This window comes from Drosophila virilis, chromosome X (genome assembly GCF_030788295.1).
Source record: "Drosophila virilis strain 15010-1051.87 chromosome X, Dvir_AGI_RSII-ME, whole genome shotgun sequence".
NCBI lineage: Eukaryota > Metazoa > Arthropoda > Insecta > Diptera > Drosophilidae > Drosophila > Drosophila virilis.
In genome coordinates this window covers 10,890,481-10,913,519 of record NC_091543.1, presented here as the reverse complement: position 1 = coordinate 10,913,519, position 23,039 = coordinate 10,890,481, and the positions used below count along the sequence as shown (strand labels likewise).

Genomic DNA, 23,039 nt, shown 5'->3' with positions numbered 1-23,039 from the left:
GATAGATATTTAAGGATACATAAGTGCTTTTTAATGAAATATATAGACCGCAAAACGAGAATAATGAACAAAACAATATATTCATAAAGATTTGTAAAATAAACAAAACAAAAAAAAACATTAAAAGAAAATTAACATAAAAAGTAAACGCAAAAAATTAAAGAAAAAAAAAAGGAAACAAGGAAAAACTTACACACACATATACACCCTATATACACACAAACACACACACACACACACACACACATATATATATATATACATATATGTATGTATGTATGTATGTGTGTATGTATGTATATATAATTGTACGTATTTATTATGAGTTGCTTTTTAGTGTGATAATTCTTAGTAAAACGAAACATAAGAAAATTTGCAAAATAAAATTGATCAGAGAAAAACAAAAAAAAAAAAAAAAAAAAAAAAAGAAAATAAATCTTGTGTGCGTCTATTTCGGACATGGACCTTAACTATGAGCCCTACCTGGTAAAAGTAATTTTTGTGCTTTGATTTTGTGATTGTGTTTTATATTTTTCGAGCATCAATCAATCAAAATCGATTGAAGAACACGAACCTGTGTACATCTCGGTGTGTTCTAGTCTCGCAGACTCTACGGCCGGATCGGCCCACTATATATCATATTCTAAGTGATATCATATCGCGCGAATGTTCTCATATATATATTCCTATATGCTCACATGTCACAAGCGCATCAAATCGAAGGCATGTCGCAGCTATTTGTACTTTCTCTGTGTTTCGGTAAGTTTATATAGTTAATATATTTGCCGATCTGCAAGTCATAGAATATATATGCTAACATTCAATTAAATTGTTTAAAATACCAAACGAAAAAAAGAGCGGAAAACTCTCGACAAAATCACAAATTCGAGCCTCACTTATCTGGAATATATAAAGATAAATGTTGTTCAGTTAAGGCCGAAGCTATATGCATATATGTTATTGGGAAATACTCACGAAAAGCTAATGTTGTTGGTGTTGTTGGGGGCGTGGCTGGAGGCGTTTGTCTTATCGTGCAGACCCAAATCGGCCTCGTAGAGAATGCGATTGAACTCGAACTGAATCGCATTGCGCGTATGCAACGAATACTTCTTCAGCTTACACTCCAGATACTTGGCATATAACTTGATATCATCGTCATCCGAATTGGGATCGGGCCGCGTTGGGCTCTCGGCGCCGCACGGCTGTCGATCATCGTTATGCGGATTCAAATTCGATGGCGGATTCAGATACGCTTGCGAATTCAAATTCGATGGCGGATTCAGATTCGCTTGCGAATTCAGATTCGCTTGCGAATTCAAATTCGATGGCGGATTCAGATTCGCTTGCGAATTCAAATTCGTTGGCGGATTCGTGTTCAGTTGGATCGCATGGCCGATGCGGGCGCCCTCCTCGACGATGATCAGACGTTTCGGTGGCTCGAATTCGGCGCAAAACTCTTGGAATGCCGATTGGTAGGGTCGTTTGTTTGGCTCGGTCAGAATGAACTCTCTATCGCTGCCGTCGAGATCGTTCGATAGCGAATTATCGCTATTTTCGGAATTGTCGCAAGTGCTGGATTTTAAGTCCAACTGTAAAGACAAGAAGAATAACAACAAGTTGTTGAGTGAATTCTCTCTCCCTCTCTCTCTCTCTCTCTCTCTCTCGCTCTCACTCTTTTGTGCCACACTGTACACTGTTTTGTCTACAAAACTTCGGGAACTAAAGAGACAAGTAAATCGCATTTGAATTAAAACGGGGGATTTCCCATTTTCCAGCTTCAATCTTCCAATGAGAGAACTTAAGCTAATGTTGAATGCACTTATTATTTAATTTTTGTATGATTTAATTTTCAGTTAAATTTCGTATGATTATTCTTTGAATTAAATTCTTTTATGAATTGAATTTTAATTACTTTTTGCATGCTTTAATTATCAAATACATTTTTTATGATTTAGGCTTGAATTGAATTTTTTGTGATTTAATTATGAATTGCATTTGTTTGTCTTTCAAATGAAATACATATGAAATGAAATGGAAACCCAATTTTTTTTACAGTGTACAATGTAATTCGCCGAACTGATTGTATATGTACATATCGTATACATATATTCGCAAAGCCGATAAGATTATGTGCATAAATATACGTGGGCACACAAATATCCACTAGGCGATTAGTTTTAAACTCCACGATCGCATTCATTTTACTTTAGAGCGCGCTCGATGCATGCAAAACGAAGCACACACACACACACACACACACTCAGGTGCTACATGTATTTCCGCTCGGGTTTATTTTGTGGAGCGCAGTGTAAACTTATCGATAGTTTGTTGCGATGCATATCGATGGGTCGCTCACTTAACATTATCATGTACATACTAATTAACGCTAATTAACATTTTCGGCAACTAACATCTCGGTTTACAGTACGCTCACGCTCAGTGCGACAGCCGAATGCGCGATCGTCACAGCGTTAAGCTATAACTTACAATTATTACTGCAAATCACAATTTATAGGATTTAGTTTTATTTGAATGCGTAGAAGAGACATCGCATTTATTAGAGCAGATCCCTTGGCCAATAGAAGAACTTAGCAATAGTTGCGATTATCGTATTTGATGGGATTTTAAGGGAGCGAGGGTATGCACATACATATGTGTGTATGCATATGCAATAACATGTTTACATTATGAACGTAACACACACTTACACACACAGCTATAAAATGGGATCGTACTGAAGTTGCGCTGAGCTTGCATTTGTACAGACGCTGCTCTTACGCTCACCGTGCTCTCTCACGGCTCTCTCAGCATCGCGCGCTATCTCGCTCTTGCATTTCTTAAGCACGGCTGCCGCATGTGTACACATATGCATATGTGTGTGTGTGTGTGTTATACTTCTTCATATGGTTATAAAAAAAAAGATAAGTCGCTTTCATTGAATTTGTTAGATTCTCTTAGAGTTAGTTTAAGAACATATGTCAAGTGGCAACGGAGGAGGCGTGGGTTGCGCCGCTTACCTTTGGCTGGCAGTCTTTTTTGTCGGCCTTGCCTGGATTGAGCAGAAAGGACATGTGACTGGCCCACCAACGGGGATTGGCAACACCCTTGCGATACTGCGATCTAAAAACGGCAATTAAGGAATTCATTTTTCTCTTAACATCCTCCACGCTCGTTTGCATCACGTTCGCCATCGCCTTCCATGCATCGTATCTGGCATTGCGATGCATGAAGCCGCGATTTTCTGGATTCCATAGCACATTCTGTGCCTCATACGCCTTGATCAGTTTCACTGTGTTCTCTTCATCCCACACAACCTGCGGCGCTTGTTTGGTTTCTGTTTTCATCTTTACATCCATCCAAAATCAGACTCTTGTTGTTGTTTAGATTAGGATTGTTTTTTCTTTTTCTTTTTGAAAATAGTTTCCACAATGGAAGCAACAGACAGAAGCAGCAACAACCAGCCGTTTCAAGCAGAGTACAATAACTGAAACCCAACACAGACACACACATCTTTGCCGGGGTTGTTTCTCTATGTCGCATGCTCGTCAACTCGTCAAGCGACTGAGAGCCAAATAGCGTGCACACATAAGAGCGTCGCCTTACGTCGTGTGCTGCGCTCGTTTGTACAATGAATACGCTGCTGAGTGCGAACAAAGAGAGAGAGAGAGATGACAACGACGTATTACACCACGTTTGGGAGAGCCACAGGTTATGCAAGGAATTCTGTTCTTGGCACATTGTGACGTCACAATAGCAGAAATAAGTGCGTAGCGCATTGCATAAAATCAAAACAATACACCATGATTGACAGAGGCACAGGTTATGCAAGGAATTCTGTTCTCAGTGCATTGTGACGTCACAATAGTAGAACTTTGTGCGTAGCGCGTTGCATGAAATCAAAACAATTTGCACGATAAATTCCATTTATACAAATGATAACTTTACAATTTTCTTCGAAATGCAATTTCGTCAAATAATCATTTTCTCTAAAGGAGCATACAAATATATATATTATATATTCACCATTATTATAGAACATTTAATCATACAATTCGAAACAAGCAATTGCCTATTACATTTTATTAACAAAACTATAAATAACACATTTGTTTTTCAGCATTTACACGCGCGCGTCATTTGAAAAGTTTGTGACGTCACAATGCAAAGAAGCCAGAACTTCTTGCATCAGCAGTGGCTCTCCCAATTTCATAAGCACACGAACAAAGCATAGCAGTGGAGAGTGGCTGTGGCTGTGGCTGTGGCTGCCTGACCTGACCCCGCCAACTCAGGCATGACGAGACTTAATGACGCTGTGCGCAGTGGGTGTGCTTTATGATTGAGCAAAGAGAGCAGGTGACGTCTGGCAGTCATTGAGCAATAAGTCAAAGAGATGAAAAGTCACTGTCAGCTTTTATTAAGGTCTTACTTACTTGTTCTTTGGCGCATTGGGTTTGTCTGTAAACGCAATATGAAAAGCAAAAACAACAACTGACTTGCACAACAACAACAGCTCGGGAACAACAACAATAAGCGAGTGGAGAGTGCATTAGCCAAGATCCAAAGGTCGTAGGCCGAAACACAAAAGGGACAGCAAGCAGTGAACTGCTTCTTTTTTTTCGACTGCTGCTTCTTCGTCACGTTCTTTTTTGTTGTTGTTGTTGTTGTTGTTCTAAAGCTGCTGAGATGAGCTTCGGGCGAGCTAGTGCAATTTACTTTGCATGTTGTGTGTATGTACGTGTGCACTGGTGTCAGTTACTGTTTTGTTCCGCTCTCAAAGTAAAATTCACTTCAAAGAGAGCCTCTGATCCAAACGGCCTCTCTGCCTATTTATTGGCCAATCACAAAGCAGTTTAGTCAGTGCGAGAGCGTAAGAGTAATCTGTTGCTGTAGAAAGTACTCTCTCGATATCAGATACATATCCTTGTATCTTTTGAATCCTTTTGCGGCTCAGTATATCAAATAAGCAAATATTTTATGTTTCGTCAAAAGTTTTATTTCGTTATCATTTGTTTTTCACCTAATATGCCGCGCCTTGATTGCATGGAGCTGGCGTGAATACGCTGTTACAGCTGAACAGGTAGCTGGTGGGACAAGCTGGTGCAGCAATTTTAGATCCGCCGTAGCCAGCTGATGCGTGTCCATATCCTGTAGTATGCGTTGATGTCAACATGGGACTGAACATACGCGCGGAATAGCCAGAGCTTTTCGGTGCTGAATACGCGGCAGCTGGCGCTGAATACACAGGTGCTTTGGGCGCTGAATAGCTAACAGCTGAATATACAGGAGCCTTAGGTGCTGAATAACTTGTTGCAGCAGGCGCTGAATAACTATGAGCAGCAGGAGCTGAATACACAGGAGCCTTAGGTGCCGAATAGCTCGGAGCAGCGGGTGCTGAATAGCTTGAAGCAGGTGCTGAGTAACTTGGAGAGGCTGGTGCTGAATAGCTTGAAGCAGCAGGAGCTGAATATGTAGGAGCCTTGGGTGCTGAATAGCTCGGAGCAGCGGGTGCTGAGTAGCTTGGTGCAGCAGGTGCCGAGTAACTTGGTGCAGCGGGTGCGGAATAGCTTGGGCCCACAGGAGCTGAATATGTAGGAGCCTTGGGTGCCGAATAACTTGGAGCGGCCGGTGCTGAGTAACTTGGTGCTGCCGGTGCTGAATAGCTTGGAGCAGGTGCTGAATAGCTTGGACCAGCGGGTGCTGAGTAACTTGGAGCAGCGGGTGCTGAATAGCTTGGAGAAGCAGGTGCTGAGTAACTTGGAGAGGCTGGTGCTGAATAGCTTGGACCAGCAGGAGCTGAATATGTAGGAGCCTTGGGTGCCGAATAGCTCGGAGCAGCGGGTGCTGAGTAACTTGGAGAAGCAGGTGCTGAGTAGCTTGGTGCAGCGGGTGCTGAATAGCTTGGACCAGCAGGAGCTGAATATGCAGGAGCCTTGGGTGCTGAATAGCTCGGAGCAGCAGGCGCAGAATAACTCGGGGCAGCAGGCGCAGAATAACTCGGGGCAGCAGGCGCTGAATAGCTCGGTGCAGCTGGTGCTGAATAGCTTGGAGCAGGTGCTGAATAGCTTGGACCAGCGGGTGCTGAGTAACTTGGAGCTGCGGGTGCTGAATAGCTTGAAGCAGGTGCTGAGTAACTTGGAGAGGCTGGTGCTGAATAGCTTGGACCAGCAGGAGCTGAATATGCAGGAGCCTTGGGTGCTGAGTAACTTGGTCCAGCGGGTGCTGAGTAACTTGGTGCTGCCGGTGCTGAATAGCTCGGAGCAGCAGGCGCAGAATAGCTCGGGGCAGCAGGCGCAGAATAACTCGGAGCAGCAGGCGCTGAATAGCTTGAGTAACTTGGTGGGGCTGGTGCTGAATAGCTTGGAGCGGCTGGTGCTGAATATGCGGGAGCCTTTGGCGCTGAATAGGTTGATGGCAAGTTGTAGTTAATTGGTGGTCCGTAGGCCTGCAGCGGAATAGCGTGTGATGAGCGTGAGAAACGATCATCTAGGTTATCCTCCGGGATGTTGAAGTCCTCAAGCTGCTCATTGCTGGGCGCAGTATGCGCCGGACGCAGTGCCATCAGGCAGCCGATGGCCAAAATCGTTAAGAGGTGCGCTCCGTACATGCTCGGCTCTCGATCTGTTTGTGACAATCAACTGAAGTCGGTTGGCAAAATCTTTTATGAGCTCGGAAAATCCAGATCAGCAAAAAAGCCAAACGGAATTGCGCAAGGGAAAATGTTGCGGTATTTGGTTAATTTTCGGTTGAATCAATTAAACGTCATGATATATATAAAATTATATATATATATATATATATATATATATATATATATTAACATTTTATTTTTTGTTCGTTTGAGTTGGCGTTGGTCTGTTGAAATCGCAGGTGTGTTCCACTTTTTGTGAACCCAAATAAAGTGACCCTTGCGAGTGCACCAGACACATTGATACACTGCCACAAAGGGTATATGCGCTTGCATATCCGAAAGCCGAAAGCTACTCGAGTCTCGCAAGTGGGAGGGTGTGCAATAGATCGCATTGAAATTGACGGAACAGTTTTTGTTGAGTATAGATTATGGTAATAATATATTTTGACATATGTCAGCATGTTGAGCTGGAAGTTTTGTGGGTTGAATATTTGTAATTATTGAAATCGATGCTGATTAAGCAGTATGTCAAGCATGTGACACAGATAAATTGTTATTAACTAAAATGTATAAGCTGAAGAAATGCGTGCATAGGCTATTCATTTATTTGACTGAACTTTAAAATATGCTCATCTTATCGGTATTTTCTATATATATATATATATATATATATATTTTTACATTTATAGCAGCTAATTATAAGAAGATAAGATTATTGATTTAATTAATTAGCCGGTTAAAGCAACGCGGGAAATTTGAAATGCAAATAACATTTTAGCCCAGCTATGTTAGTTAACAGTGCAGCTGTGCTGTTAACTAGCGCCATCTGTCTCTTTTAGCATTATGCCGACAACAGCTGTGCATATGATTTAATCGATAGTTCATATTCAATTATCGACATCTGGCGTTTACTTCCAAATCAACACGTCAACGATTTCTTCTTCTTCTACGTTGGCCCCCAACACCTGAACGGCGGCGGCTATTTAGCTGGGCTAGCGACATTTTAATCATATTATTTGGCAAGCTTTTGTTGAAATAAAACGTAAACAACTGAGTCTTATTCTCAATAATAATAGCTGCAGGCATTGGCCGCAAACAACGAATTAACGAATCAAAAACAAAAACGTAAGTACAACAAATTTCCCCGAAAGGGGGTGACGGGGGAAATTGCAGCAAATCTTCAGCTCACCAGCTGCATGCGTTGGCAGAAAACGTATTGTGCTCAGAACAAGGAAGCGCGACACGCTTGACGAGAGGTTATTGCTCTTGTGCTTAACTGACATTTTCTTTTTGTATATACATACATATATATATATATTTCGCATATAGAGACTCTGCAATATGGTGTCTACCCAAAGACGCAGCAGGATGACAGCCGGCGGCTACCAGACGCTGTCGCTGTCGCTGTTGCTGGTGGTGTGCATCATGGCATTCCATATGCCCGGCAGCGATGGAGCCGCTGTCATGTCCGTTGATCTGGGCAGTGAATGGATGAAAGTGGGCGTCGTATCGCCCGGTGTGCCAATGGAAATCGCGCTAAACCGCGAATCCAAACGCAAAACGCCGGCCATACTCGCGTTCCGGGATAATACGCGCACCTTTGGCGAGGATGCCCAAACAATTGGCATACGCGAACCGTCGGCTGCATATGGCTATCTGCTCGATTTGCTGGGCAAGACCATCGATAATCCCATTGTTGATCTGTACAGGTGAGTGTCCAGCCGCATGTGTATGGGTGTGTGTGTGTGTGTGTGTGTGGCAGCTTATGCGTGTGTGGGCCACGTCATGTTAAATTGGGCAGTGAAATGTTAATGTTAACAGCTGCTTTCACATTGATATTTAAATAGAAATGTTAATTTTACATTCAACTGTAATTGGAAATATTCCATTTTTCTTACGAAATTTGTATCGCATTAAATTAAATTAAATGAAGCGAGGCGACCTGTTTTAACGGGTTAGAGCGGCCCACAATAATTGGGCTTCTTTTTGATTTAATCGATTTTTTTTTAAATGAGTTCCACTGCTCGGAAAAGTGCGGGAAAGTTCTGTCCTTCCCTTTCTTTCTTTGCTTTAATTAATGAATAATTGAATTTACAGACAACGCTTTCCTTACTATACCATTGTCGGGGACAAGGAGCGCAATACGGTTGTGTTTAAGAAGAGCGACACCGAGGAGTTCAGCGTGGAGGAGCTCATCGCCCAAATGCTGGGCAAGGCCAAGGAATTTGCACAGGAATCAACACAGCAGGTGATCACCGAATGTGTGCTGACCGTGCCCGGCTACTTTGGGCAGGCGGAGCGCGAGGCTCTTCTGGTGGCAGCCCAATTGGCCAATCTGAAGGTGCTGCAGCTGATCAACGACTATGCGGCCGTAGCGCTCAATTATGGCGTGTTCCATCGCGGCGAGCTGAACGAGACGGCACAGTACTTCCTCTTCTACGATATGGGCGCCTATAAAACATCCGCCGCGGTGGTTAGCTATCAGCTGGTCAAGGACAAGCAGACCAAGGAGACGAATCCGGTGGTGCAGGTGCTGGGCGTTGGCTATGATCGGACATTGGGCGGCCTGGAGATACAGCTGCGATTGCGCGATTATCTGGCCAAGGAGTTCAATGCGCTGAAGAAGACCAAAACTGATGTTACCAGCAGTCCACGGGCGCTGGCCAAGCTGTTCAAGGAGGCGGGTCGCTTGAAGAATGTGCTGTCGGCCAATAATGATCATTATGCTCAGATCGAGAATCTGCTGGAGGATCATGACTTTAAGCTGCAGGTGACGCGCGAAAAGCTGGAGGAGCTGTGCGCCGATATATGGCCACGCACCACCAAGCCGCTGGAAGATGCACTCGCCACATCCAATCTGTCGCTGGATGTGATCAATCAGGTTATACTCTTTGGCGGCGGCACTCGGGTGCCACGTGTCCAGGAGACCATCAAGCAGCTGATCAAACAGGAGCTCGGCAAAAATCTCAATGCCGATGAATCGGCGACCATGGGCGCCGTCTACAAGGCAGCCGACCTGTCCACCGGCTTCAAGGTGAAGAAGTTTATTGTCAAGGATGCGGTGCTGTTCCCGCTGCAAGTGGCATTCGAGCGTGATCCCGGCGATGGTGCTGCCGTCAAGCAAGTGAAGCGCGCCCTGTTCGCCCTAATGAATCCCTATCCACAGAAGAAGGTCATTACCTTTAACAAGCACACGGATGACTTTGAGTTCTATGTCAACTATGGGGATTTGGAGCGTTACAGCAAGGAGGAGATCGCGGCCATTGGCAGCCTGAATATAACAAGTGTTCAATTGCAAAAGGTCAAGGAACTGTTGGAGAAATCGAAAAAGGATATGGTCGACAATAAGGGCATCAAGGCGTACTTCTATCTGGATGATTCCGGCATTTTCCGTTGCACCGGCGTCGAGTACGTTTACGAGAAGCAAAAGGTCGAGGAGGAGCTGGACGAGGACAGCACCTTGGCCAAACTGGGCAGCACCATTAGCAAACTGTTCACCAAGGAGACGGAAAAGGCGTCCGGCGATGGCAGCGAAACGCCAACAACCGACCAGGAGGCCGCCGAGGAGCAAAACGAGCCCAAGCCCGAGGATGACAGCAACAAGAAAACCGGCGATATTAACGATTCGGCCGCAAACAATAAAAACGACGATGAGACCAAACCGGATGCCAAAAATGAGACAATCAAGCTAATAACCATCAAAGCCCCCGTGGCGCACAAGACCCGGCTGCAGTTCACGCCGCCATTAAGCGGCAGCGGCTATGAGGATGCCCTGGCCAAGCTGCAGGCCATCAACAAGGTGGAGGAGGAGCGTGTACGTTTGGAGTCCGCTTTCAATGCGCTCGAATCGCACATCATTGAGGTGCAGCAGAAGCTGGAGGAGCAGCCCTATGCGGACTGTGCCACAGCCGAGGAGAAGAGCAAACTGTTGGCCGAATGCAGCAAGCTGGCCGAATGGCTGTACGAGGATGTTGAGAATCCCAAGCCAGAGTTATATGAGGAGAAATTGGCACAGCTGAAGAAGCTATCGAATGTGTTCCTTGCCCGCCATTGGGAGCACGAGGAGCGTCCGGATGCGATCAAAGCGCTAAAGGGCATGATTGATGGCGCTGAGAAATTCCTTGTCACTGCACGCAATCTCACCAAGGAGACCAATCCCGAAAAGGATGTCTACACACAGGTCGAGATCGATACGCTCAGCAAGGTCATAAGCGACACGGGCTCATGGCTGAAAACCGAAGGCGCCGCCCAAAAGAAGCTCGCACGCAGCGCCGATGTCCGTTTAACTGTCAAGGATATAACCGATAAAATGGGTCTGCTCGATCGCGAGGTCAAATATCTGGTGAACAAGATCAAGATCTGGAAGCCCAAAGTAAAGCCCGACAAGGAGAAGAAGCCCAAAGAGACTGATGCTGGCGACGATCCAGCTGCGGCCCAAGGCAGCGGCAGCGGCAGCGGTGACAGCAGCGATAATCCCGACAAGGCTCAAGCTGAGGCGCCCAGCACCGAGAAGCAGCAGCAGGAGGCGAAGGAGGAGGAGCAGGAGCAGGTGAAAGCCACGCCCACAGTTGAGACAAATACGCCACATGGCGAACTCTAAAGCATGACATCACTAGACTATCACCAGTAGGAGCAGGCGAAAGAGAGCGCGAGAGAGAGCGAGAGCGAGCGAGAGAATCAGAGCCAGACAGAACGCAGGACGAAATGCAAATAGTGAGAAAAGTGGGCGGGGGGAAAAATGTTACGTAGAATGCATTTGGGCCCGGTCAGCCAATTGGTCGTCGGTTCGGATGAAGGATGACGGGTTGGGGGACCTGTGAAATTGATTGATTTGCATGCGGCGGGGAGGGGGGGAAAGTTGGCTAACTTGGATCCGTAGCGCCCAAAGCATTTCGTGTACACATAAAGAAAAGAAAGAAAAAACAACAGCGTTCAATGTATTTTGTTTTTTTTTTTTTTTTTAATTTTTATTTTATTTAAATTATTATTTTGTTCAAAACTAGCTAATGGCGGGGTTAAATTATGCTATCGTAAACTTAAATCTAAAACTAAAGAAATTTAATGAAATGTATAAATTCAATTTTCATTCCGTCGTGCTTTAAGTTCTTCATTCTATATGCCTGGATATATTATCTAAATAAATATAAATAAATAAAAAGACTTGAAGTACTCAAAACTCCCCCTCTGCAAACATGCTATATTTAACCATATTTATGTACACCTCACATCCAAAACAAAGTTAGGTAATTAATCGTTAATTAACGGATCAAATGCTGGGAAAACAAGCTCAAAAATAAATAAAATTTAGAAACACATATTAAAGCTGCTTAATTGTTGCTGCCTTGTGTACACATATATACAAAAATACTGATTTATATATACATTTATTTATTTCTGGTTATGTGTAATTCAAATGATTTCAGAAAGGGTATTCAAATTTCGAAACCTTAATTCGAAATGCATCAACATTTGTAAATATGTCAAGGAAGCGGCACCAGCTGATGCTGATGTACAAAATTCCAGTGCCTAATATCGATAGCTACTAATTAATCGAGCAGTAATGCATTTGCAGCACATATCGATATTAAATGCTAGTTCTGTTGTCCCATTTTGCGTTTGATACATAATCACAGCATTGTGAACAGATATTATTGGATTTTGAATGCAATTTGTGTATTTAATCGATTTAAATCAAGAAAGGAAAATTTTGCCTGCGATATTTTGTGCGATGTATGCACATTTTGGTGTTATTTCGATAAATGCATCTGTTCACACTGTTTAAGCAAGAAATATCGTCAGACGTTCGCGGAAGACGATGTACATAGATTATAATTCCGGAGACTTTTTACACGCCTACGTGATTGCCAAGTTTCGGGAGCATATTGTAGTTAAAGGCAATAATTCTAGTTTAAAATGTGCACGTCTTGGTTAACATATAGAACTCTCTAACTCCCAATAATTAAATTTTAAGCAACATAAGCAATAACAAAAAAGAAAAGAAAGAAAAAAAAACGAAGGCAATTCGCGTCCACACAAATACAAGTACAATAACTGCGAGACATTTTAGTCCATTTGCTACAAAAAATATGGCGAAGGCGAATTAGTGCAATCTTGGAAACTTTCATATGTACATACATAGTTAAAATTGATATATATTGTGTTCAGGTAAATGCCTGCGTCGTGTTGAATGTATGAATGTGCCTTAATACATATGTATGTCTATGAGATTTCTCGTAATGTTTGGGAGTGTGCAATGAAAACATGTGTATGTATGTGTTGTACATGGTAAGCAATTGATTTTGCTCGCACGGAGATGGGAAAAAAAAATTATATGAACACATTCAGCCCGTCGTTTCGATAGCACAACAGTGTGAATTTTTCTCAAAATAAATGCAATGGGGCGGAGTAACCGATTGGTAATATTCGTTTTAACATTCAACGTTTACGTTTACCCTGCATACATACATATGTATGTAATTTCATACATGCACACACACACACACACACACATATATGCATGTTGTGTGTGATGGTACAGAGTGCGAATTTCCATCTTTCGATAGCACGTAAGCGCACCGATAACTCTCGATTGTCATTGTTGCTCTGCTGACTGATTCTGTTGCGGCTGCTTTCGGCACGTACATACATTTGAATTACATACATATATATATATTTGTGTATGTGAGTCGCTTGCACGGCGACGGCGCCTGTCTGGCGAAAGTGATTTTTCAGTAAAATTTCGCAGCTTCAAGTCGACGGACGGAGTGGAGTGCAGCGCAGGTCGATCGGTCCGGTGGAGCCAAATTGACGATGTCGTAAAGGTGCCAAGCGGGCGTGCGATTGACTCCGTTGCTTTTTATTATTGTATCTGTGTGCGTGTGCGTGTGTGTGTGTGTTTATGTATACATATGTATGTGTCTGTCTGTCCGTGCATGTGTTATTGTTGACTTTTCAATTTTCTTTGCACTTGCCCGTATTGTTATTATTATTTTTTTATTTGGCTATACAGACTTAGAACGTATTGCGAACGGGTTCACTGCGTATATGCGTCTGTGTGCCGTCTGCATGTGTGTGTGTGTGTGTGTGTGTGTGTGTGTGTGTTGTGTGAATGTGTGCGTGTGTGGTATACGCAAACAAAGGAGCTCAGCGTTTTCATCTCACTCTCTTTCTGTTTTGAATGTGTAAAGTGCAGGACAAGGTATATTGTATATAACAAAGTGCAGCATGGCGGCGACGACGCTAGCAGAGGCAAAAGTGAAAAGTCAATTTGCTGCATTTGTGTGTACACACAGGCACACATATTGTTGTGCATAAGTGCGTACATAGTATATGCACAATGAAAACACATTAAAAATGATTATAGTCTATTACCATTTCGTTGATATGCTGTAAATGCTGACCATGCCAACATGTATGCATATATTTACATATAATATACATATATATATATATATATGCATTTACATGTGTGTAAGTGTGCGTGTGCTTATGCGTTTTTACATTGAACTGTTTTAAGCCAGTCAGTCCAGCAGCTGGGCAGGCAACACTGGACTCGAGCGCTCTCTTCGCTCTCTTACTGCTGCCCCCACTGTCGGCGTGAGCGTAAGCTTGAATTTGAGCACAGTGGCGCCAGAGGCGCCAAAAAATGAAAGCACCAACCACATTCAAAATGTTATCTCAGACAGTTGTGCTTAAGCATTGTAGGCACACATATGTACTTTGGCATGGAGAAAATCACTTTCATTCCACTATGCGCTGCCGCAGCTGTTCTGGGCAGCAGCTTTTACAGACTTCTTTTGCCTGCCTTTGTACGCACACACACACACACACACGCACACGCACGCAGAGAAGCGATAAGCTTGAAACACATTTAATTGTGCAGTTTGTTGTTATTTTAATTCAATTTTTTTTTGTGTTTTTTTGTAAATGTTATTGCTAAAATAACTCTGCAAGTGTGCTACAAGAGATAAAAAAAGAGTGAAGAGTTTCGTTGCATTCAAGCAAGTGCTAGAACAATATAAACAGAAAAGGAAAAACAAACAAAATTTGTTGGCCAAACAAATTTCAAATTTCACATTTCTCAATTTCTTATCGTATATAGAAGCAGAAAAGCTAAAGCTGAAGCTGACGCATCAAGTTTTAAACAAAATAAAACAAAAACAAAAGAAAAAGCAGCCGTGGTAAAAGTTGTATTTCGTTTTTGTTTCGAATGTTTCTTGTACCTGTTCAAAATAGTTTTGTATTTGCTGATAAAAACAAAAGGTTTTTTTTTTGCGTGTTTGTGGTTTTCTTGTTGTGTTTTTTTCTCATTTTTTTTCTTGTTTGCAACGCGCTTGCAAATGAAACACGTGCTCATATGGTTATCATCGTTTTGAATACGCAGAGTGAAGCCAATCAAAGGACCCCAGCAAAACGTGAGAGAGGAGGACATTGCTCAAAGTCAAAGCATTAGGAGAACGAAGCGACCGACGCCACAAAGCGGCATACGGAGAATACGGCAAAAGGAGAGCAAAGGCAAAAGCAAACGCAAAATCGACGGGTCAAAAGTCAAGTGCATACTGTGCGGGGGGGCAGTGCTGAAGGAATATGCGCCCGTTGTAGAATCAACTGATATAGAAGAAGAAGAAGACGACGAAAAAGTAGTAGTAGCAGAAACAATAAGCAATATTATATTAATAGCAACTAGGAGCCAACAATTACCACAATTTAAAACGCATGCGTGGGTAGCCGAGGTCAACTCGAAGATGTTGATAATTTTTCTGCCTGACGCTGCTGTTGCTGCCTTAATGACAGTTTAATATCAACTACCTCCAACAAAAATAAAAGCAACAATAAAAATACATAAGAGAATTACACGTAAGAGCAGCAGCCTTTGCCTAGCTACACTCGGTGACAGCAAGACGAACGCCATCTACCGTCGACCGTACGCACAACACGATAGCGAGAGTCTGAGCAAGAGCCCCAAACGTCACAATAACATAAATAAAAAAAAAAAAGAAAATATATATATATATAAGAAAAAAAGCAATACAAACAACGGCAAAAAAAAAAAAAACATAATATTCAAAACAAAGGCCAGCGAGACACCTAGACGCTTGCATTGCACATGTGCATGTGTGTGTCGGTGTGCGTGCCCGTGTCCGTGTCCGTGTCGGTGTGCGTGTGGTAGTAGTAGTAGTAGTTCGTGGTGCTGTTACCCGTTCCCCTCCTGCTACCACCATCCATACACGAACCGGCAACTGGGGCTCCGGTGGGCGGCGGATCCGTGATTAACTGTTATCACGTTGCCTTGCCCGCCAATATGGCGTGCCTTAACACACTAAAGCAAGAAATCAAAACACTGGAGAAAATCTTTCCGAAGAACCACGAACGTTTTCAGATACTCAATTCCAGCGTAGATGAACTTTTGTGCAGGTTCATCGATAAGAATGGCAAACGTTACGACATACATGCAAACATAACGGTAAGTACCACACACTAACAAACGGTTATCTTAAAGCTTATATACATGCATATATTGAACCGATTGCTTGATTCATGCTTAACCCCAAAGCTTAAAACAAATATTTTACTCTAGTTTCCATATGTGATGTAACTTATATTAATTATATAAATTATATTAATTGCGATTGCGTTTAATCTTTCAAAGATGGCGCAAAAATGGCCGGGCAAAGCCGGATAGCACCCAGCCGCATCGCCTCTTTCTTTCAATCTTTCTCGTATTCCCCACACATGCATGCATACACATGCATATGCGTATGTACATAGAGAAGTACCTGCCCCAATGTCGCTCTTCGTTTCGCATTTCTGGTGTCAAATGCTATTAACCGTTAATCATTCAAATTTGTATACATACACGTAAACCTAAACCGGTTAAAAAAAAACACCTTATATACAAAAACATAATTATTCAGTTGTTTCTAAAGACCAAATAACAGCCGTTTATTTACGTTTCAATTGATATTTGTATTGAATTCATATACATATATATAAAAAAAAATAGAAATAAAGCAAAAACTGTTAATGCAATCGTTTCGTTCAATCTATGCAAATTGTAAACACTATCAAATAACTCTCTACTCCCCCCCCCCCTCCCCCTCCTTCCTTCTGGCAAACTTGACGAAGGTCTTACACTTTTGAGCGCAAGCAGTTCCTGTGAGAGCGAGAGAGTTCAATTGCATGGGAAAAATGAAACTATGGCAAAAGACAACTAACTGCTAAGCTTGCTGATCTGCAGTTTTTACGGTAAAATTCCATTGGTTTATCCTCCAAGCTCTGCTCTCACTCTCTCGCTCTCGTTCTGTTGTTGTTTTTTTTTTTTATTGCTGTTAACTGCGCCGTTTTCTTTTTTCGCTCTCCCGGTTTCGCTTAGCTTAGCTCAGCTGTTGCTGCTGCTGCTGCTTTATTTATTTATTTATTTTTTTAAAGTTACCTTGAGGGAAACTTGGCTCCCATTTGACGAAATTTAGGCGTTTTTGATTATGGTCTAAATAATAACTAATTTTAGTATCACGTAGATACGATTTATCATATGAAATAATACTAATGTAAGGGTATTAAAACTTCGTCAGCCCAAAAAATTAATGTTATTTTTCTTGTTTTGTACCTTTTATTGTCAAGTTCTCTCACACGCTGTTTTATCGTGTTGTTGTTGTCGATTCTTATTTAGGGGCAGGCAGCGTGCTTCAATAATTTATGATTCATTGCCCTGCGCTCCACGACTTGCCAAGTTTGTTGCTTGCTTTCCGCCTCCGCTCCCTGCTCCCTGATCTCCGCTCCGGACTCCCGAATCTGCCTTGGTTCAACGATCTAATTAAAGGTTATATGTGCAATTTCATTGACGCTGTCTCTCGCCGCTTTTGTTATACTCCATATATATATATATATATAATTATGTACTTGTAGCAGCAGGTACTATACGGCTTTTCAAATGCGCCAGGTGCTTCCTATTCCTTTTAACCTTTTCACCTATATTCCCTCTGTTGTGCCTTCGAGAAGATCCTTGAGCTTACAGCTTACACAAAGCTCTCTGAAAGGGACTCGCTCTGATCGCATCTCGTCAGGATGCATACTTTATAGCTTTATATATATATACAGTTATATCAAGCCTTATAAATCGTGAAATATGTTTCTTTGCCGTTGCAGGAAACGTATCCATCATCGCCGCCAGTTTGGTTTGCCGAAAGCGAGGAGACGAGCGTTACAAATGCCGTGCAAATCCTTAGCAACACAAATGGTCGCGATAATCATGTGATTAATCAGGTGAGTGCAACCATTTCCCTTCCCCCTCTCCCCACCCCCCCCAACACTCTTTGCGGCAACTAATTTGCGATATTTTCAGGTTGGCATATTGCTACGCGAGCTATGCCGTTTACATAATGTTCCACTGCCACCCGATATTGATAATTTAACGCTGCCGCTACAGACGCCGCCGCCCTCCGCATCGCCGTTACGCTTGGAGCGTTCCGGCGGCGGGGGCGTTGGCGGTGGGCCGGGGCCGCATGGCAACGAGGAGACCGACTCAGATCAGGACGAGATTGAGGATCCGATCGGTGAGAGCGAACAGGAGAGCGAGGGCGACGAGGATCTACCATTGGAAATGGACGATGTACGGAATACAAATAAAGTGCGTAAAAATCAATTGAAATCAAGGATTTGACTATCAATAATCATGAACCTACTCCTCATCCTCCTCCTCCTCCTCCTCTTCCTCTTCCTCTTCCTCTTCCAAGCAGAAAGATGACATGGAGGTGGAACATTTAGCGACTTTAGAAAGACTGCGTCAAAGTCAAAGACAAGACTATTTAAAAGTGCGTAAATATATATATATATATTTGTGGATATCTTCTATATATATATTCCGTCTCGCACTTGCACTCATCCCCCATCTCTTTTCAATTGATGCAGGGTTCAGTTTCTGGTTCAGTGCAGGCAACCGATCGCCTCATGAAGGAACTACGTGATATTTATCGGTCCGATGCGTTCAAGAAGAACATGTACTCGATTGAGCTGGTTAACGATTCCATATACGAATGGAATATACGCCTCAAATCTGTCGATCCGGACAGTCCCCTGCACAGCGATCTGTTGCAGCTAAAGGAGAAGGAGGGCAAGGATAGCATACTGCTGAATATACTGTTCAAGGAGACATATCCCTTCGAGCCGCCCTTTGTTCGTGTCGTGCATCCCATCATCTCAGGTGCTGCGCGCATTCGAAACGAATTGTGTTCAATCTGTTTAATAACTCTGATTTAAAAATCATAATCCAGGTGGCTATGTGCTGATCGGCGGTGCCATTTGCATGGAACTGCTGACCAAACAAGGCTGGAGTTCCGCCTACACAGTCGAAGCCGTGATCATGCAAATTGCCGCGACGCTGGTCAAGGGCAAGGCGCGCATACAATTTGGTGCTACCAAGGTGCGTAACGCCTCTCAATCGAAATCTTATCAAATCTTCAACTCATCTCTCTCTCTCTCTCTCGCCCTCTCGCTCTCGCTCTCTGTCCAAAGCAGGCGCTCACCCAGGGCCAATACAGCTTGGCACGGGCCCAACAAAGCTTCAAATCTCTGGTGCAGATCCACGAGAAGAACGGTAAACCAAATCGACTATCGAATATATATATATATATATAGAAATCATAATGAATATACATTTGTTTATTTGCCAGGTTGGTTCACGCCGCCAAAGGAGGATGGCTAAGGTTTGTTTGTCGTTTAAGAGTTGTTCTAATAAGCTTAAGGGGGAACGGACGTATGCCAAATTCGTCGCCGCGCTCATCCGTATAAAAAAAAAAAAATAAAAAAAACCCAACCCAAAAAATACCAGACACATGCGGCCAGATAGGCCACATCCGAGTGTATCAGTAGTAGAAGAAGCAGAAGCAGACGCCTCAGTCAGAGCCGGCGCAGCGACAGCCACAGCCACAGCAGAAGCAGCAGCAGAAGCAACAGGAAAAAAAGAAGAAGAGAAGCAACATGCAAAATCGAACCCGCCATTCAAACATTATTTCTATAATGAACGTTGCCGTCGTCGTTCACGTCGTTAAGTTCTGCAATTTGTGTATACTTGATAAATACATGCATATATGCATATACACACACACACACATACATATACACATACATACATACATAATGCAAATAAATCGAATTAAGATTGTAATCTAGAATTTTATTTTTTTTTCTTCCCAAAAAATGTCATGTTTTTTTTTTTATAACAATTGTCTGTGGCTCCACTCGTGTTGTATGTATGTATTTGTAATTGTTCGCGTGTGTGTGTGTGTGTGTGTGTTATTTTTTTGTATTTGTATTTGTATTATGTCTTGTCTTAGCTCTTTTATGTGTATGTATTGTAAAAACAAGAGGCGAATTCAATCATCGCTTCGCAAAATAAGAATTTTTGGCATAATTTTTTTTTTTTCTAGTTTATTTTTTTTTGCTAAGAGTACTCCAACTCAGACAAATTGCTTTGAATTACGTATAGGTATACACATATATATATATATAAATAACAATCATAATATATTTATAATTGTAAACGATAAAATTGTACAGTTAGCTTCAATAATTAACAAATTAACGATTATAATAACGATAACGATTGTAAAAGCAATTTATGCATATATATATATGCCGATTTGTATATCTAATGTAAATGTCCGATTAACGCAGGAGTTGCCACACTGTGTAAATGTCTTGAATTCTATTTGAATTTGCTTCATTTGTTTTTTTTCCGTTTTTGCAACGTTACATTTCGTTCACAATGGTGGGACAATGGACGATGCGCTTTTGGATAAAAACGCAAAAGAAATCACGCATACACACACACACACATCCGCACACACACACACGAATCCATATACACACGCCTAATTGTAATTAGTTAAGTGACGTAATATATTAATATTTTTTGTAGCTATTAAACATGTAACCTTATATATTTCTCTTTAGCTCTAAGGGATTGCGTATGCGGATGTAGTTATAGTTCATAAACATATATCTATATATATATATATATACAAAAAAAAAAACAAAAACAAAAAAATATATATACATATGTGTAGCATATACAACTAGAAGAGAGAGTTAAAACGTTAAGCATAACGGAATCGAAAAGTAAACGCAAAACTGAGCATAAGCAAATTCTAACTGTAAATTCGTCTTTCCAAATAATCGTACCATATTGAGTAAAAATAGAAAGAAAAATACGAAACAGAGCCCAATAAAAATAAATGCAAAAATTAAATGAAACAACAAGCAACAACAAATCGATGCAAAAATAATAAGAAATTGAATATTGAATACACTGAGCGTAAATCTTGACGTTTTCCTTCTTTCATTTTTCTTCTTTTTTTTTTGTTTTTTTTTTATAACATAATTGTTTTATTATTAATATTTTGATGATTTTTCTAACAATAATTAAAACGAACGTGAATTTAGCTTTGTACAATCCCCCCGCCCATTTGGCATGTGCATAATTATGTATGCGAATCGAAAGTGAAAAGCAATTAGAATAATGCTTATGTGCGACGGGCTGAGGTTTAAGCATGCGCCAAGTCTATAGAATTGGCTCCGGGTCAGTCGACAATGACCACATAGTTGGAGGCCGCCTTTGAGGGATGCATTTTGGGCGTTTTGTTATGTGTGTAGCGTAGTGTGGGCGCCGTCTCCTCGTTGTTGTCCAGCGCACCGCCAATGATCATCTCGAGAGCGCCCTTCACCTGCAACAGTTCACAGGTCAGACGAATCTCGGCCTGCATTGTCCGCCTGAGCCGCTCCAGGGCAGACAGCATCTGTTTGTTGTAGCTAAATACATTGTTCTCGAACACATCCATTACGGCGCTGGCGGCATTCAGGAGCGGACGCATAAATCGCACCTCACCCATATGATCGCACAGAAAGTTAATAAACTGTATGATCTTCTCGTCGGGTCGATTTGTGAGCGCCGCCTGCAGTGCGCTGCGATGCTGCAGCTCTGTGATGACGGCGACAACGTTTTCCGGAAACTTCTCAATGTTCCGGCGTGTACAGACAAAGTCAAGCGCCTGCTTATAGTTGAATTTGCGCAGATGTATATCGTACGGTTTGAGCTTGGTTGCGCTTCTTTTGACGGTAATTACATGATCAACCGGTTGGCCAGTATTTGGACGCGCCAATCTCTTGAAATGCTTCTGCCGATGGCTGGCCTTGATTTGCTTCAGATGGCTCGGTTTGCTGTCGACAATCATCCGTTTGATGGAGACCAAGCCATCGACCATGCCGGCAACAACAGCCTGATCCTTGGCAGCAACGGCCAGGCTGACCACCGCATTTGGATAGGTAAGTGTGTGCACCGTTTTATATGTGCTAACATCATAGATCTTGACATGACGATCCAGACCGCCGGAGAGCAGACGCCTGCCGTCGGAGCCCAGACGCAGACACGTTATCGTCTTGTGGTGCTGTGACATGGTCGTTAGCAAGCGACAGCCACTGATTAAATCCCAGACGCGCACCTGTGTGCCGCCGGCTGTGATGAATATTGAACCGCTCGGCAGGAACAGCATCGACTCAACGGGACTGCCATGATCCAAGGTTTGTGTTATTGCCTGTTCGGCGCGCGTGTCATAGAGATTGATTTTACCATCATAGCCGCCGGAGATGAACATGTGCTTCGCCTGCGGATGCATGGCACCGGCTCGTATATAGTCGCTGTGCGCATCCTCATATGTTTGCACCACCTTCTCGTTCGCCACATCCCAGAGACGGACGGATTTGTCGTCCGCAAAGCTGGCCAAATGCAGTTTGTCGGCCGTAAAGAAGGTGCGATGCACGGGCGCCTTGTGGCCCTTGAACAGACGCAATATGCTTCGGCTAGTTGTATCGAAAAGCTTCACATGACCCTCCTCGTCGCCGGCGGCCAAAAGGCGACCGTCCTGCCTAAATGTGGCACCGTACGCGGTCTTTTGGAAGCGTGACAAATTCTTAACCACCAGCTTTGTCACCAGATTGTAGATTTGCACACGCACCGAACATGTCAGCACAAAATTGTCTGGATCACTTGGACTGAAGTCTATATAGTCGATCGTTGTGTGTTCCTTGAGCAGCTCCGGTTTCTGTTTGGTGTATTTGTAAATTCGATTAAAGTATACGCAACAATACTATGAAAACATGCTCACCGCCAAGCGATTCCAATATATGGTGTCGGGTGTGACTACTTGGGCCTTTTGCTGAAACCGTCGCACATTTAGTGGCTGGAAATTAGTCATTTTTTTCTGATGTTGTGGTCGTCAATTGGCGTCGGCGCGCGCACGTGGAAGTGCAACAATATGTTGGGCCTTACAAACTTCGATAGGCTTATCGATAACACTCGATGACTGCCGTCTGGTCACATTCAATTGGCGTACGATCAGCCTGTTTGACAGCACTGTTA

General features: G+C 42.8%; 5 protein-coding genes across 11 annotated transcripts; 2 read left to right on the top strand and 3 right to left on the bottom strand.

The window, feature by feature from the left end:
- Window positions 1-218: 218 nt before the first annotated feature.
- Window positions 219-3,491, bottom strand: LOC6633507 (uncharacterized). The gene is made up of 3 exons (XM_002057189.4): window positions 3,018-3,491; window positions 976-1,589; window positions 219-900 (listed from the first exon to the last, which is right to left on the bottom strand). Exons 1-3 carry the CDS (start codon window positions 3,354-3,356, stop codon window positions 897-899), a joined length of 957 nt encoding a protein of 318 aa, XP_002057225.2. The 5' UTR covers window positions 3,357-3,491; the 3' UTR covers window positions 219-896.
- A 1,479-nt stretch (window positions 3,492-4,970) lies between these two features.
- On the bottom strand, window positions 4,971-6,640 carry Vml (Vitelline membrane-like). The gene has a single exon (XM_070208248.1). It carries the CDS (start codon window positions 6,602-6,604, stop codon window positions 5,018-5,020), a length of 1,587 nt encoding a protein of 528 aa, XP_070064349.1. The 5' UTR covers window positions 6,605-6,640; the 3' UTR covers window positions 4,971-5,017.
- A 920-nt stretch (window positions 6,641-7,560) lies between these two features.
- Window positions 7,561-11,993, top strand: Grp170 (Grp170 co-chaperone). The gene is made up of 3 exons (XM_002057187.4): window positions 7,561-7,753; window positions 7,958-8,337; window positions 8,726-11,993. Exons 2-3 carry the CDS (start codon window positions 7,970-7,972, stop codon window positions 11,226-11,228), a joined length of 2,871 nt encoding a protein of 956 aa, XP_002057223.1. The 5' UTR covers window positions 7,561-7,753; window positions 7,958-7,969; the 3' UTR covers window positions 11,229-11,993.
- A 416-nt stretch (window positions 11,994-12,409) lies between these two features.
- On the top strand, window positions 12,410-19,453 carry LOC6633429 (ubiquitin-conjugating enzyme E2 Q2). Of its 7 annotated transcripts, none has more exons than XM_070211211.1 (9): window positions 12,410-12,522; window positions 15,012-16,091; window positions 17,774-17,890; window positions 17,970-18,254; window positions 18,361-18,438; window positions 18,536-18,827; window positions 18,898-19,046; window positions 19,139-19,220; window positions 19,297-19,453. In XM_070211211.1, the coding sequence occupies exons 2-9, from the start codon at window positions 15,930-15,932 to the stop codon at window positions 19,326-19,328; spliced, it is 1,197 nt and encodes a 398-aa protein (XP_070067312.1). In that variant the 5' UTR covers window positions 12,410-12,522; window positions 15,012-15,929; the 3' UTR covers window positions 19,329-19,453. The 7 variants fall into 7 exon arrangements, with proteins under 7 accessions (XP_070067312.1, XP_070067310.1, XP_032296255.1 ...); XM_070211209.1 differs by having other exon boundaries at window positions 12,414-12,755; XM_032440364.2 differs by having other exon boundaries at window positions 12,414-12,793.
- Window positions 19,454-19,876: 423 nt separating this feature from the next.
- LOC6633428 (U3 small nucleolar RNA-associated protein 15 homolog) lies at window positions 19,877-22,960 on the bottom strand. The gene is made up of 2 exons (XM_002057185.4): window positions 22,786-22,960; window positions 19,877-22,722 (listed from the first exon to the last, which is right to left on the bottom strand). Exons 1-2 carry the CDS (start codon window positions 22,873-22,875, stop codon window positions 21,205-21,207), a joined length of 1,608 nt encoding a protein of 535 aa, XP_002057221.2. The 5' UTR covers window positions 22,876-22,960; the 3' UTR covers window positions 19,877-21,204.
- Between the last annotated feature and the right edge of the window lie 79 nt (window positions 22,961-23,039).

What these genes read in the sequence shown, in the direction of transcription:
- LOC6633507 (XM_002057189.4), bottom strand. Translation starts at nt 3,356, where the DNA reads ATGGATGTAAAGATGAAAACAGAAACCAAACAAGCGCCGCAGGTTGTG. An exon ending in AAAAAGACTGCCAGCCAAAG is followed by an intron (nt 1,590 to 3,017) that starts GTAAGCGGCGCA and finishes TTGTCTTTACAG; the next exon opens with TTGGACTTAAAATCCAGCAC.
- Vml (XM_070208248.1), bottom strand. Translation starts at nt 6,604, where the DNA reads ATGTACGGAGCGCACCTCTTAACGATTTTGGCCATCGGCTGCCTGATG.
- Grp170 (XM_002057187.4), top strand. Translation starts at nt 7,970, where the DNA reads ATGGTGTCTACCCAAAGACGCAGCAGGATGACAGCCGGCGGCTACCAG. An exon ending in CCCATTGTTGATCTGTACAG is followed by an intron (nt 8,338 to 8,725) that starts GTGAGTGTCCAG and finishes TTGAATTTACAG; the next exon opens with ACAACGCTTTCCTTACTATA.
- LOC6633429 (XM_070211211.1), top strand. Translation starts at nt 15,930, where the DNA reads ATGGCGTGCCTTAACACACTAAAGCAAGAAATCAAAACACTGGAGAAA. An exon ending in ATAATCATGTGATTAATCAG is followed by an intron (nt 17,891 to 17,969) that starts GTGAGTGCAACC and finishes CGATATTTTCAG; the next exon opens with GTTGGCATATTGCTACGCGA. An exon ending in AAAGACAAGACTATTTAAAA is followed by an intron (nt 18,439 to 18,535) that starts GTGCGTAAATAT and finishes CAATTGATGCAG; the next exon opens with GGTTCAGTTTCTGGTTCAGT.
- LOC6633428 (XM_002057185.4), bottom strand. Translation starts at nt 22,875, where the DNA reads ATGACTAATTTCCAGCCACTAAATGTGCGACGGTTTCAGCAAAAGGCC. An exon ending in TATATTGGAATCGCTTGGCG is followed by an intron (nt 22,723 to 22,785) that starts GTGAGCATGTTT and finishes TACACCAAACAG; the next exon opens with AAACCGGAGCTGCTCAAGGA.